This window comes from Notolepis coatsorum (assembly GCF_963971535.1).
Source record: "Notolepis coatsorum genome assembly, chromosome: 8".
Lineage (NCBI taxonomy): Eukaryota > Metazoa > Chordata > Actinopteri > Aulopiformes > Paralepididae > Notolepis > Notolepis coatsorum.
In genome coordinates, this window is record NC_140172.1 from 61,689,563 (window position 1) to 61,706,351 (window position 16,789).

At 41.5% G+C, this 16,789-nt stretch overlaps 1 protein-coding gene across 1 annotated transcript in view; it reads left to right on the forward strand.

The window, feature by feature from the left end:
* Nucleotides 1–289: 289 nt before the first annotated feature.
* Nucleotides 290–16,789, forward strand: part of LOC311233282 (myelin protein zero-like protein 2) — a 37,212-nt gene continuing 20,712 nt past the window's right edge. Inside the window, exon 1 of the mRNA XM_084320225.1 lies at nt 290–674. Within this exon, the coding sequence (XP_084176351.1) occupies nt 608–674 (67 nt within the window). The 5' untranslated portion in view covers nt 290–607. The remainder of the gene's footprint in view (nt 675–16,789) is intronic.

Here is a 16,789-nt window from a genome sequence, read left to right on the forward strand (position 1 = left end):
ATTTCTGCAACATTCACTTACACGGATAACAATTAGGCCCATGAAACGTTGTCTTTTCGTCATCCTAAATTGTCTTACATGCCTCTTTTATTCACTTCATGGGGAAATATGTAACATTAGCTTTCCATCACTGAAGCCAGGGCTAGGCTATGAACAGGTTAAGCAAGATGGTGTAACATCAGCCCTTCAGGCACTGAACCCAAAGAGGTGTGTTCAAAAAAAGGTGACTGGCTACATTCCAAACCGAAACGAACACCCCTGTGCCCTGTAACATTACGTGAGTAAATTGTTCAGGGATCAGCTCTTTGCACCGAGAACCCAAATGTCAATGTTTCTATAACTTTAAAGGGGTTACTTGTCGGCTACCTTGCCTTGACCACTAGCCGAGTGACCATTCCTCATCTGTTGGTAGTGTCGTTCTGAGGTCTCGGGAATCTGATTGGAATGCGCCCCCCGTTCTACAGGTGGAAGGCACGGTTTGTTAGACGATCGATTATTTTACAGGAAAAACAGCCATGAAATGCGTTAAATGACTCTCGCCAAACAATTTACATTACGGGACTTTAATAGACGCGTTCGTTTAGCCAGGAATAGGTTGGTTAATTAAATGGTCAATCGGATGTGTCGACCATGGATTCAGCTGTTGGTTTTCCTGGGAGGATTCATGGTGCCAAGTGAGTTGGACACTTTTCCTTTTGCCTCTCACTTTACCTGTTCAAGTCTTCAAGTTCTCTGTGGGACTACTAAACCAAACTGTGATTTAGATAGTAGGCTACACAATGCACCAGGTTTTATTTAGGAGCCTAATAATATTATTGATAATCATCATCATCATCATCATCATCATCATCATCATCATCATCATCATAATAATAGCTAATGATAGTAACAACAACAACAACAACAACAACAACAACAATAACCTGGATCCTCTGCATGACAACAACTAGATTGAAGGTCCTGTAAAGGCTACATTACATTCACTTTAATCACTTGACTATGTCAATAATAATCATTGCCAACATATCAGGGGTTTTCTTTTCTACACAGTGATCCCCCCGCCCTGAAATATTAACCTACTGAAAGGGAAACATTTAATTGCCTTCAATATCTCCTTGACTCATACAGTGTGGTCAATTTCTGTAAATGCACATATTATTTGTAGAAAAGCCTATAGACGTTGAAGCCAATTTTACTCTGTATTAAATACATTCAAGTTCAAGTTCAAGTTCAAGTTTCTTTAATAGTTGTCATACAGAAGTACAGAATACTTTTATACAAAATGCTTCTTACTGTTACGCTCCAGAGACTGTGCAAGACAGGATAAGTATGAAATAAAATAACATAGTAAAGTATGTAAATTAGAAGTAAAAAAAATGAGGTCACAGTGTTCAGTATAGACATATGTACAATGTTCGATGCAGAGTAGACGTAACTGAGTTACCATATAATATACAATACTATGCAGTGTACTAATATACAATACTATATAGTGCAAGGCAGAAATGGGATGAGGTGCAATTTAGGTACAATTTACAGTAGGTGTACGAGTTGTAGTGCAAATCCTTTATCAATAAATATAAAGTGTGTTTGTGTGATCTAAAGTGTGGAGAGTGGGTGCTGCAGTGTGTTGTTTGTTTAAGTGAGTGTGTGCGTGTGGGTGTGTGTGCTGTGTGCATTTGATGGTTGTTGCATAGTGTTTATTGTTCGTTTAGCAGCCTGATGGCCTGGGGATAGAAGCTTCTTCTGAGTCTTTCTGTGCTCGCCTTAAGCGTGATACTGTATGAATAGCGTGATACTGTATGAATACAAATAAAAGTTTTTTATTTTATTTTATTAAAATAATTAATTTATCAACTCATTCAGCACCATCGCACAATGAGCCAGGGGGCGCTAGAACGCCTTTGCTTTAATCAATGGGGAGACTGCGAGATTTGCGAGTGCTTAAAATATATCTTATATTATAGCTATGGGTCTAATACACCGGTCGATTGTCAGTGAGTTGCTTCCAGTCAACATGCACAAAACAGATTGTTTTTTCATCCGTACATTTCCGTTTTATACCGTTTTGAATATGAGTATAGTTTTGGTCAGGGGAGGAAACTAACTTTTTGGCTTACCAGCCAACTGGCGAGTATCTGATTTTTTTTACCAGCCAAACAGATTTTTTACCAGCCAAAAAAAATCGCTAATTGTGATAATTACTTCTTTGTATGTATTCGTCTAAATTGATTTTCAATCATAGTAATAATCACACCGTGTCTCTACTCTTTAAAATATTTATTAGCATAAAACATTAATAACAGTGTATCTACTCTTCACAATATTAGCATAAAACATATTAACATGAAAGAGGGATCTATTCTGGACTGGGTTGGGCTGAACTGGGCAGTGAAAGATGCTGGGTTCAGTGGGTTGGACTGGGTTGGGCAGTGAAAGAAAAAAACCGAAGTATGTTGTGAAGGGTATAGATAGATGTGAAATGTATAGATGTAGCAGTACTGTCTATCTGTATGTCGTGTATGTCATATGTTATGATGAATTGAAAATGGGGGACCCTGATATAAACAAGACGAAAGTCTTTCTCTGGTCTGCATCCCCTTAACAATTGTGTGTATTGAGCCGTACTGTATTGTACCCATTCTGCAATCTGTTAATAAAGTTTTCAATCAATCAATCAAGTTAACTTTGAACCTCGGTTGTCAAGCCGCGTCAATGTTGTGTATGCATCTGGGTGGCATCACAACAGTGTTCACTGTGCCTTTAACACTTTGAATGCCCAGCAGGGGGCGCACATTTAGTGCTTGAATGCCCAGCACCACTTCAATGTTAACGTTAATATCGCCTAATCTATGTTTTAAATTATGGTTATGTGTCTAATCTGCCCGTCGCATTATCAATTACCCATTTCCAGTCAACATTGTCGAAGCGGATTGTTTTTTTATCGGTTAATTTCCGTTTTATATCATTTTGAAAAGTCCTAATTCTCACGGAAAAAAGAAGAGATTCCATGATAATCGCCTTGTACTGGAATATTCTAGAACGTTGTCATTTTTCGGCCTATTTATGAATCGTTTTCAAATAAACGCTAGATTATCGATAGTATATGTGTACGTGTGCACGCTGGTGCCGCGCGTTGAAAATCGATTCTCTCAGTTCCTGATCGCTTTTACAGTCAAAACAGCCATATCACATATAGGGGGAAAGCTTATATCTCCGTGAAAACGGGTCTGATTATCCTAATACTGGTACAATAGATTCCTTACCTGAGATCAGATGGTATCCAAATGGATTATTCCAATTCCTGATCGCCATTCCGAAAATCGATAATTTTATTGATCCACCGCCTATACTGTACAACACATAATCCCTGCTGCTCTGAGGGTCCAGAATGAAGCTGATCGACTCCGGTCACATGCGTGAGAAGTAAAATGTGGAGTCCGGGTTTTTTTTTCTCATGCCTTTTCATTGAGTCCAATCCAAAAGGGTGAATTACCATCTGGGAGATGATAGGGGGTGCTTTTTCACATCTGAGTGCCTGGAGTGGCTGATTTACCAACGGTAGACTCGGTTGATGAAATATGAATTCAGATCGCTAATAAACAAAAAAGCGAATATTCTCGTTATGGGCATTCAACCCGCGGGGGGTAAACCCGAGAAAACTCGGGTTGGGCATCCAAAGTGTTAAGACAGCACGGTGGCCTTACAACAGTGCTGTGAAGTACCGTCAAGTGTTGTGGTAACGTCAGTTGGGTTGGTGTGCTGTTGTGCACTGGTTGAGCTAGCCCCTTTCGTGACTGCGATGTGCAAGCCAGGGGCTTTTGAGCATGAAATAAAATGTCTAACCTTACGTCGTAGTCCGGTGTGTTTTTGGAAACATTATAGTCATAACAGATACACCTAGCTAACATGGGGCTGGCTGCTTTGAGCACACGTGCACACAGGGCTAACGTTAGCTAGCAAGCAGCTCTATAGCTAAAACGCTAACTAGAAGCTAACCACTGTATACAGTTCCAATAGACTAACATACACCTCTGTGATTTAAATGTGTCCTTAGTAACTTATACTCGAGCGAGCCGTGTATTTCCGCCATTGGTGTCACAGCGCATGCGCGGCTGCCTGGTGCGCATGCGCTGTGACACCAATGGCGGAAATATACGGCTCGCTCTGTAATTACCACTCGTGGAGTAACAATGATTTAAACTGTTTATTAGCAACTCCGAGCTTCCAGACCACACTGTAAAGCTGTGTTAAACCCATATTGTACGCTGGGTATCTTTGAAATTCATATCTGATATATTTTTGACACACCCCCACGCCCGCATTCACGCTTGGTTGGTATTTTCTAAAGTGGTCGCGTCCCATGAGCAAGTGACTGCGGTCACAAAAGCCCCAGGCTTGCAAATCGCAGTCACGTAAGGGGCTATTGCCCGGCATTGCATATGAAGGGGGGTGGGGGGGGGGCAGCCTCGCAGCCTCGCAGATGTATAGTTGTAAACGCTTGTCCTGCCGGAGTATTTAAACCCCACCCGCACGGCTCAGATCGGCCCAGAAAAGAAACTACACCATTTCTAATAGAGTGCAATACCGGCTGGAAGGCGTAGGCGGCGGTATTTTCCCTTTTGCGAGCTCAGACCCATTCCCAATGATAACATCAGGCTAGATGGATGAAACATTTATGGATATAGCTAATAAAAGAAATAACAATTAAAACCCGACTTTACTCGTGATTGGCGCTGAACGGTTGGCGAGTTAACCCGACTTTACTCGTGACTGGCGCTGAATGAGTTAAAAAAGAAAAAGAAAAAAAAGTAGCAACAGTATGAAAACAAATGATACAGGGTATATTGGTTTAAGGGATATGGGTGGGGTGTGTGTCACATACTATCCTGTTCCCTGGCAGGTGCAGCTTCCTGCCAGGCTGACCTTTTGAACTCATATTGACAAACATTAACCAGTGCAGACATCTACCAGACATCAAACACCCATGTAAACACAGGCATACTTTATCAGAGCATTGGAATGCGTTCGTCAGAATTTAGGTCCACGATATTTGATATTATAGAATGGTGCTCGACTGAAGTAAAGACGAATCCTCTTACTTTTCTGGAGTTGTTTGTTCTCCTGCCTCGTCATTAGAACATACAGACGGATGTAGAACCATTAGCCTGAATCACTGTGTGGAGCTGTTTCACACAGTGAGTCAACTGACAATTTACAAATAAAAAGAGATTTACAAGTCCAGGAACTGTAGTGATTTTGAGGTGTGTGCCTTTCGCCTGAGTCACCTCTCAGCTGTCAAGGCGGTTTCTCTATTGATTTAAAGGTAGACTATGTAATGTCAATGTCAATTGGCGACCTCTAGGCGAAAGAGCCCCTCCTGGTACCGAGGTTTGATGTGTGTGTTGGATTTATGTTAGTATAGGGAAGGGTTTGTAATTGCTGGCCACACCCAAGAGACTGAGGTGTGGCCAGAAATTAGAGCCATATGAAATCCGCGTTCACGGAATCGCGGACGGAATCGCGGAATTAACCAATAAAAATGGAATCAACTGCAAAACGTGGAATATTGCAGAATTTGGCCTAATCTGGACTGAAATTTCGTTTTTGGGTGGAACGTTTGGTGCACACGCGACCGGGGAGGCGGGGACTCTACAGCGTGTTACACACAACACAGCCGCGGTGCTCAAGCGTCTGGCTGCTTCAGTGTTAACATCGTCAAGAAGCTAAACAATTCCACAATAAGCCCTCAATTCAGAGCAGAACAGTATCCTAATGACTTTTATGCCTCCGGTGATAAGGTGTTTTGCTAATTCTGTCAACGTTCCGTGGACTGGACCCGCAAAAACACTTGCGACACTATTGTGATTAAATAGCTATAACGTTAGGACATGAATACATGATAGCTTCTAGCTAAATCTAGTGCACCCATCCATTTGTTTAATGCAAACGATTGTCATTATACACTGCCCTTTATAAACTAAATACACTTAAATAGCTATGTAACGTTATAGGACTATAGATGGAAATGATAGCTTCTAGAAGTTCTAGCTAAATCTGGTGCACCCATCCATTTGTTTAATGCAAACGATTGTCATTATACACTGCCCTTTATAATCTAAATAAACTTAAATAGCTATGAAACGTTACAGTACATAGGACTATAGATGGAAATGATAGCTTCTTGCTAAATCTAGTGCACCCATCCATTTGTTTAATGCAAACGATTGCCATTATACACTGTCCTTTATAAACGAAATAAACTAAACTAAAGGTGCCTAAATTATGCATTACTATATTTCATCACAATATAATAGATATAGCTAGGTTACTGACATTTAGGGCTGACCTTCGAAGCTTTTTTTGGCAATCGAAGCTTCGGGGCCGAGCTTCGATTTTAATTCGAAGCTTCAAATTTTTTTTTTTTTTTTTTTATCTTATGTTGTGGGACTTGTACAGCACTTTCGTAAACGTTGTTGTTTTTAAATGTGCTCTATAAATAAAGTGGGTTGGATTAATTAATTAAGTAGCCCCTTTCGTGACTGACGCATCCAACAAGGTTTCACTCGGCTGTGTGATTTAATTCAAGGTGGATCGCTGTTGTCGTTTGAACAACTTCAGATTTCATGGGAACTACCAATCCCCCAAATCAAGAATGTTTAAGATGAATGAAGTAAGATTTTGATTATTTGAAATATGGCCTGTGTAGACTAAACTATGCACAGAATTATGTCAGTCTACAAGGTCCGGATTCTACATGGTCCGGCAATGTAGACCTTGTAGACTCCACTACAGACCAATTATCAGTGAATGTTCATGCATTTTTAAGAAGGGCAACTTCCACAAAAAAACAAAGAACTCACCAAAACATCTCAGTAGCACCTTATCTAAATGTTATATTTCATATATGGAGATTAATATTTATTTATGTATTGCATGCATTTCTACATTTTATTTCCTATTTTGTTTATTCATCCCAGTATCTTTCTTTCTTATGTGTGGAATTCTACAAGGTGCGCGCACACACACACACACCTACACACACACACACACACACACACACACACACACACACACACACACACACACACACACACTTACATTTAGTCATTTAGCTGACGCTTTTATCCAAAGCGACTTACAAGTTCTGTACGACAAGACGGCAAGAAGGGTACAACTCTATCAGCTGAGTAACAATGTTCATCAAAGTGTTGCGTGTTACAGTGTAGGTTAGTTTATTAGGACAAGTGCATGACAGTAAGGTTAGTCACGGTTAGATTTTTTTTTTTTTTTTTTTTATCATTTCAGATAATGGTTGAAGAAGTGAGTCTTTAGTCGACGGCGAAAGATTGGACGCGATTCGGCTGTCCTAACTGGGATGGGTAGTTCACACACACACACACACACCTACACACACAAATCGAAGTAAAAAAAAAAAAGTCTGAAAAAAATTGTTGAATTTTTTTTTTTTTTTTTTTAACTTCGATTTTTTTTTAATGTTCGAAGCTTGTGCCATCGAATCGAACGTTCGAAGCTTCGAAGCATTTAAGACAGCCCTACTGACATTGTCATTGTGATAATGTCAGTAGTAGCTAGCTGTATCTATTGTTTACACTTGAAATATGTATTTTTATTTTGTCACAATATTAATTGAAAAATATTGTGTAAAATTGAACTGTATTTCTGAGTTGCAGCACTTAAAACATTAAATGGACTGTTATATCTTATTCAATTGTGGACATTTATTCATTCCCACTTATTAGACACTATTTCTGATGGTAAAATGAGCATAAAAAGCAAAATACAGAATTCTGAAATATTAAAACGGAAAAAATGGAATTTGGGAAAAAATTTAATGGAATTTGGAAAATAATAAAACGGATTTCATATGGCTCTACCAGAAATAGTAGCCCATCCTGTATACTACCAGGACATATTTAAAAAGTGTTCTTTAATAGATAAGGGGGATATAATTTGAGGGGGAAGTTGAATTTAAAAACTCTTGTTCGTGCAACAATTAAAAGTCTTTGTATTTCAATCTGGAGTGAAACTGAAACAGTCTGAATGTGGAGCTAAAGCAATGCCCAAACAAACCAGTTTACAAAGAGCTATAAGGACAGGATTCTCACAATGTACAAGGACAAAGAAAGGCTTTGACAATCAGGTGTTTACATAAATTGTTATTTATTTATTTACTTTATTACTGTGGGTTAGGCTTGGGCGGTATGACGGTATTACGGTATACCAGGGTATTTACAAATCCCGACGGTATTCAAAATCAATACCGTCAAAACCGTAAAAATCACAGATGCGCTTCAGTTTCTATTACAGTGAAACAGTTTTGAGTGTAGTGCACACACGCGCCAGCAGAGGGCGAGACCAGTCCTCACTAGTGGAGCGAGTGGGTCAAGTTTCAAGTTTCAAGTTTCTTTAATAGTTGTCATACAGAAGTACAGAATACTTTCATACAAAATGCTTCTTACTGTTACGCTACAGAGACTGTGCTAGACAAGATAGTATCAAATAACATAGTATAGCATGTAATTTAGAAGAAGAAATGAGGTCACAGTGTTCGGTATAGACATATGTACAATGTTCTGAGTTACCATATAATATACAATACTATGCAGTGTACTAATGTACAGTACTATCTAGTGCAAAGCAGAAATGGGATGAGGTACAATTTAGGTACAATTTACAGTAAGGTGTACGAGTTGTAGTGCAATCCTTCATCAATAAATATAAAGTGTGGGGAGTGGGTGCTACAGTGTGTTTGTTTAAAGTGGGTGTGTGCTATAAAGTGTGTGGAGTGGGTGCTACAGTGTGTTTGTTTAAAGTGAGTGTGTGCGTGTGGATGTGTGTGCTATGTGCGTTTGGTGGTTGTTGTTGTGTAGTGTTCATTCATTGTTCGTTTAGCAACCTGATGGCCTGGGGATAGAAGCTTCTTCTGAGTCTTTCTGTGCTCGCCTTGAGACTCCGGTATCGCTTGCCTGACCGCAGCAGTTCAAAGAGGCAGTTGTTCGGGTGACTGGAGTCTTTAATGATTCTCTTAGCCTTGCCCTTGCAACGCTTGTTGTAAATGTTCTGGAGGGTGGGGAGCCCCCCTCCAATTGTGCGTTCGGCTGAACGTGTCACTCTTTGTAGTCTGCTTCGGTCTTGTGCAGTGCTATTCCCAAACCAGGAGGTGATGTTGCCGGTCAAGATGCTCTCTATTGTACATGAGTAGAAGTTCTTAAGGATCTTCTGACTGACTTGGAACTTCCTTAGGCGCCTGAGGAAGTAGAGGCGTTGTCGTGTCACAACGGTGTTCACGTTTTACGGTAATGTTGCGACAGTGCTGTGAAAATACCGTAAAGCGTTGTGGTAACGAGAGTTGGTTTGTGTTGTTGTGCACTAGTGGAGCAAGCAAATAATCCGTCTCTTATTATATGTGAACTAAAGAGTACAAGGTTTACACAACAGCCCCCACCGCTTTTTTATTGTATTGTACCGTCCTGTACTATCCGCTGTCAGCTGTTTATCTCTCTCTATGAGCTTGATTAACTAGCGTTAGCTCACGTTAACTAGCGTTAGCTCTGCGGCTAATCTTAGATTACCCTGAACTAAATCAATGACTAGGTTATAAAGCATCCAAGTAGTTTTCACAGCACATAGAAGTAGCCAAACAGCGGGAGCATTTCGGGAGCATATGACCAAAACCCAGGCAATTTCGAGCCCTTACGGAATCAAATAGTCTGCCATGGCTAGGCTACATGCTAACGGTGCAGGCTTCTGACTACCATTCTGAGAGCTAACGATGATTTGTTTACTTGGTAACACGGGTTGCCCCCCCCCCCCCCCCCCCCCCCCCCCCGCTGATGAAAATGAAAGTCATACCGTCATATACCGTATACCGGGGTATTATGTCATTAAGGTATGACGGTGTGAAAAAAATTATACCACCCAAGCCTACTGTGGGTACATATGATGACACGCATGATGACATTGTCAATGTGTGCAATGAATAAAGACTTCTTCAAAGTCCATTTTTTTTGTTTAAATGTGTAAAGATTAATTTAAAATGGGGGACCCTGATGTAAACAAGACGAAAGTCTTTCTCTGGTCTGCATCCCCTTAACAATTGTATGTATTGAGCTGTACTGTACTGTACCCATTCTGCAATCTGTTAATATTGCTGTCGCACCAGCTAATGGGGATCCCTAATAAAATCAAATCAAATCAAATATGGATGATGTGGTTAACAACTTTAATAATTTTCTTTGTAAATATTGGACCAGAATTAGCGGGAAAAATCCCAGATCCAGTGACTCCTGAAGACATAAATGACAATTATATTGAAAGAAATCCTAGTTCAATGTTTCTGGAAGCGGTAGATGAATATGAAATTATAGAAACTACTAATAAATGTAAAAACAAGACATCTACAGACAGTAATGACATAGATATGAAAATAGTAAAAAATTTCATTCATGGGATTTCAAAACCACTCACGCACATCTGCAATTTATCATTCAAAACTGGTTGATTTCTGAATAAAATTTAAATAGCAAAAGTCATACCTCTGTTCAAGACTGGAGATAAACACCACTTCACAAATTATAGGCCTGTTTCTCTACTTCCTCAGTTTTCAAAAATATTAGAAAAACTCTTCAACAACAGATTAGATAAATTCATTGATAAACATAATTTACTCACCGATAGCCAGTATGGATTCAGAACACACGGTCAACATCACTAGTAGAACTCATTGAAAAAAATCACAAATTCCATAGATACAAAAAAACATGTAGCGCTGGAGTATTCATTGATCTTAAAAAAGCATTTGATACTATTAATCATGATATATTAATCAGGACATTGGAACGATATGGGATCAGGGGGGTAGAATTGGACTGGGTGAGAAGCTATCTAAATAAAAGACAACAATTTGTGACAATGAGAGATTATAAATCTGAATGTTTGGACATTGCTTGTGGTGTCCCCCCAGGGTTCAGTATTGGGTCCAACATTTTTCATATTGTACTTTAACGATATATGTAAAGTATCCAATATATATATATTTTTTATCCACTTTTTCTCCTTATTTTCTATTTTTCTCCCATCCCAATTTCGTGTTTCCAATTCTCCCCTCCCCTGTCTTGAACGTTGCTCGACTATGCCCCCCACTGGTCGGTTGGTGGGAGGATAGAAGCCTTGCATCACGTGTCCCCTCCGGTACACGAGGAGGCAGCCTGTCACATCTTTTCACCTGCCAGCGCGGACTCTCATTCGCGAGGTGTAACGCATGGGAGGCTCACACTACCCCCGCCACTTCCTGTCTCTGCTGTGCCGGCGTCCCCCAACCAACCTGTAGGAGTCACTGTCCACAACGTTCAAATTACCACCCATCGACTTCCACCCGCTGGCTCTGCCAATTGAGCCAGTATGACGGCCGGCCCGAGCCGGAGGCAATGCTGACACCCGGATTCGAGACCGGAGTCTCTTGCATTGGTGACGAGCGCAATCTCCGCTGCGCCACCCAGCCGCCAGTATCCAATATATTTAAATGTATTTTATTTGCGGATGACACTAATCTTTTTTTTTCTTGTGAGAATAGCAGCTTTTAGAGGTCATCATATCTGAAATGAAGAAATAAAGAAAAATGGTTTGATAGAAACAAATTATCATTGAATTTGAGCAAAACTAAAATTATGTTATTTGGAAACTGTAGATTAAATACTTGTAACTGAGGGGTACAATTCCCTGACTGTATTGAGAGTATGGTATTATTAAACCACTACTTAGTTATGTACTTTAATTACTGGCCATACAGTACACGGTATATATGGTGAACACCCACACAAGAATACAACAATGACACCTAAAGTTCTAGTGAGAGGGATTTATTATTATAGCAACGATAGGTTACAGAATGAGAATTATTGAATTGCGCTTATATGGCGAAGAACACTTAAGTAGGTCAAGAGCGTAAGTCCATGAGCATATTACGATGGGTATAATTAATACCACCTGTAGCATAAGAATTATATAATGCACACTCGTAGTCAGCTGGAGATACTAAGGGGGTTCCCTCCGGTTGTAAGCCAGCAGGGGAGAGGAATGTTCGGGATGCAAAAGTCTGGATCAACGAGGAATCAATAAGCTCCAGCTACGGGAGGCGGTACATATACTCCCCTCGATCGGCAGACAAAAGCAGCAATATAATCCAGCCGGAAAAGGCTCTGCATTCGCCGGTGTAGATTCTCCTGTGCACGGTACTTCACATTAACTAGGTCGAACTTGACGTTATTTCACTAAGCTCTGACACTTTTACTATCCTATTCGCACGCGGTTCTAAGTGCTCTATTTAGACGCAAGGTTGCTCACTTCACTTGGTCGTTGACTCGTGGTGAAGGCTTTAACGTTAAGACGATACGTTACTTTGAACGAATGATGAACTGAACGAACTGTGGACTAAGTGCTGCTGTATCCACCTGCGACGTATTTATACGTAAGGTGAATAATCTAGTGCCAACCTCAGTTCTGTCTCGTATTACTGCGCAAACCTGGACATGTTGAGACAAGCCTTGGCGGTGGCTTTGAACTCGACATTGGGGGTATGGTCGCTGGCGCCTAGGGGTCGCTGTCCAATAGGAGAACGAATATTATGGTCTGGCCTGTACCTAGGTAAAGGGATATTCCGTGTATATATACAAAGAATATACAAGGGATATCAAACGATATACAAATATTATACAATATATCTCAAGTAATAAATATATATATTCGGTTTAATCTGACCCTTTGTAACAATACTCAAGTACAAGTTAAAATAAATGATGTGATTATTGAAAGAGTTTATGAAAATAAATTCCTAGGTGTAATAATAGACCATAAAATCTGCTGGAAACCTCACATAAAACATGTCCAATCTAAACTGTCAAGAATCATTTCAGTCATGAGTAAAGTAAAGCACATTCTGGATAAAAAATCACTCTACATTCTCTACTGTTCACTAGTTTGACCATATTTAAATTACTGTGCTGAAGTCTGGGGAAACACTTATAATTCTACACTACAACCACTTTTTATACTCCAAAAAAGGGCCATAAGGATAGTTATATTATCATACTGTCATTGCGTCTCGCTCTTGCCATTATGAGATAACTCTTATCTCCTAGCACCTACTGTGCTCATGAACAAACAATTTGCACCCATGCACGTGACCAGGCCACGCCCCAGCGTCCTCCTATAAGACGCCGGACATGGTCACACTCTACCTTCCTCTTTTTTTGTTTCCAACATGGACGCTGCAGTACACTCTATGAACTAGTTGTTATGAAATGCAGAGAGAAATTACTCAATGTTGGGTTTTCGCCGGAGATTCACCAGCCCCTGGAATCTTCTTGGCACATCCTAACAGCGCATCGGGCCTGTCCTGGGGTTTCCTCGTCTCGTGACAGCGGATCGAGGGACGTCGCGCGGCGGCTAGCTGTCGGGCTAGGTCGCGCACAGGTAGGGCCTGCGCACAGGTAGCGGCCGTGTTTCCCCCGCCTGAGGTACCCTGGACACAAAGAAAACAGGTGATCACAAGGCCGACAGCCTTGGCGGCCGAGGGATCGGCTACATTAGATGAGCACGACCTAAAAAAACGTCGCAGTCTAGCTGTGTCTAGCTCGCTCTCCGGTCACTCCCCCCCCCAACACCAGCGGGATAAGGGCTCTGATTTGTTTCCTTTGGCTGCGGGCCGCGTGCCTTCAATGAAGCGCAAGCGGCCCCACGTTTCGCTTCTCATGGGGACAGGGGCTGACACCCAGTTGCTGGCTAGGCCTGGGTCTGTCCGTGAGAATGTTGTGCTGTCAAGCGGCTCCCACGCCACACGTTCTGCGTCTGTGTTTGGTGAGCCTGGTATTGTGTCTGTCAACAACAAAGGTTGTCAGCGGGGGAGCTCGAGGCCCTTGGAGTCGCAGCGTGAGTTCCCCCAGCCCGCCCTCGCCAGGCCGGGTATCACGTTAGTGCCTCCCACGGCCGGAAGACCGGCGGTGGTTAGGCAGGTGCGCCAGGGCTCTACAGTGCGACCATATTGCTCGCATTTGCCCTAGGGCTGGGCGATATGGCCTCTAAATGATATCGCGATATTCTTTTAGTGTTGTGGAGTCCGCTTTGAGCGTTTCCAGGGTTAGCAGTAGGGGTGGACGGTATAAACGGTATACGGTATAAACGGTATGAATTTGCTCTACGGTATGGATTTTGACTATACCTTGTAACCGGTAGAGCAGCTCTAAAATAGCAATGACGTCATGTAACCACAGCGCGACTATTTCATTCGCATTTGCCCCTAAAAATAGATAGAATTAGTCATAGATAATAGATATGTGCAAACTGGAAAAAGTTATTTAGGAGGCTTCGCGCAGTGGGCGTGTCAACACGCAATTGTCATTTCATAATAAACACATATCACCGCAGCGCACAGCAAGTTTCAATTTCAGTTCCTGGCATTTTTAACCAGTGGAGAAAGGTAAGAGATTTCCCTATCGTTTTTCTTATATGAATTATTCTACGTTAATAAAACATACCTGGTGATCAACTACAGTTTGCTGTGAACATTATGATATGTGTGTAGTGTTCTGACGGCTGGGCAGCGGGAGCTGGATGCTGGATTTTGGGAGAAGCATGCAGCTGCAGAGCCACAGAGCTGGACAGCTGTGCCTGCACAGTGCAATACTCCAATTCAGCCGTTGGGTGGGGGGCGCTGTTGAGCGGGCCTGTGACCGGACCTGAAAGCGCCCCTGCTCTGCGGCTCTGCAGTTGCATACTATTGGGATTCGTTGGGAGCAGCACGGAGTCTCGACTCTGGACTTATTTTATTTGGAATATAATGACTGTGTACGCAAAAGTAGCCTAGTTTTAAGTTAAAATATTATAAATCTACATGTCTTGAGGATGTCATTCTTTATATAGCCTGCCTATCAGGCAAAAAAAAAATTCTAACGGAAACACTGATACCGTGATATATACCGTTACGTCTATGCTTCAAATTATACCGTGATATACATTTTAGACCATACCGTCCACCCCTAGTTAGCAGCTAATGCTAGTTAGCTTAGCATAGTCATCGTGGATAACTTGGTTAGCAGCTAACGTTAGCCCATTGCTCACGTCAATTAAATTGCATGTCATTAAAGGTCCGCGCTAGTCTGTGTCTAATGAAATTACAATTGCATGTCATTTAAGATCCGCACTGCTCTGTGTCTATAATGAAATGAGAGGACAGCGCTAAAGCTAAAGTCTCATATCAGCCGCGACGTGACAACATAATACTCGATGTTCACGATATAGTAATGTACTACATCTCATGTAGAACAAGCCGCGATACATCGAGTATACTCGATATATCGCCCAGCCCTAATTTGCCCCTAGAAATATGTGTGTGCGAACCGGAAAAAACAATTACTCGCACGGTGTGCGAGTGAAGATTACAGCCTCAGTCGTGCTTTTTTTTTCCTCCACTGATAAATCGTTAACAAACTACAAGTCCCACATTGCACTCAACGGTCCAATCACAGTAGAGTGACGTGACTGGTTTCAAGTAGGCTGGTAAAGCTATGCCTCCTAAAATGTGAATCGGAAATACAGAAATACCGGCTACAGGCTTTCCGGTTTCCGGGCACCCCCTGATCTGTTTATAGTCCCCAGCGAAACAAACAACAAGCAGGTCTGTCAGCCTGTCGAGGGAGGCGATAACGAGGTTGTTTCTGGGGGGAATACATTTTCATGAGCCCCGTGTCGTGATTTCAGGGGCGGGACTTTCTACCTGATTCCCACTTTCGGCCGTAGTGCTTTACCAGGCTTTATCTCTCGAGATAAAGCTGGGAACGAGGTTAGGTTTCAAGGGAAATAAAGGAAACGACCTATCGGACGCTCTCATTTGCTTATTTACTTCCTGAAAGTCCGCCATTGCGATATGCGAGACTTTCCAGAGACAGTAACTTATTCTAGTCTTACCAATAGCAATAGATTTTAGAACACCTAGATTTATCGATAGCAATAGTAATATAACGTTAATGCAACAAAACGAATGCCTTGCTTTGTTAAAGGATAACTCCACTTTTTTTTTAAATTAGCTTATTTAACATCTTCCCTGGAGTTAGACAAGAAGATGCATACCTTTTTTGTCTCTGTGCGTGCATTTTAGCTTTGGGAATAGACGCTCCGTTAGCATAGCTTAGCTTCATCACTGGAAGTGGGGGAGGACAGTAGCCTTACAGTGCCTTACAGTGTATTGCAAGGTCTGACATTGACCAAACTTGATATGCATGACCTTGGTGGGCTCTAGGTCAACTCCTGAAAAGGGGGTCAATGTCAGACTTTGCAATCAAAAGTTAGGGGGCTAATAACCCTTGCCATAATTTCAGTGCGCCCCTAACTTTTGATTGCAAGGTCTGACATTGACCCCCTTTTCAGGAGTTGACCTAGAGCCCACCAAGGTCATGCATATCAAGTTTGGTCAATGTCAGACCTTGCAATACACTGTAAGGCACTGTAAGGCTACTGTCCTCCCCCACTTCCAGTGATGAAGCTAAGCTATGCTAACGGAGCGTCTATTCCCAAAGCTAAAATGCACGCACAGAGACAAAAAAGGTATGCATCTTCTTGTCTAACTCCAGGGAAGATGTTAAATAAGCTAATTTAAAAAAAAAGTGGAGTTATCCTTTAATCATAACGTTGATGCAGTAACATATGTCGTTGTGTTGGCTGTAACGGACATGATAACAACATAACACTGTGTACACATTAAAATTGCGATAAT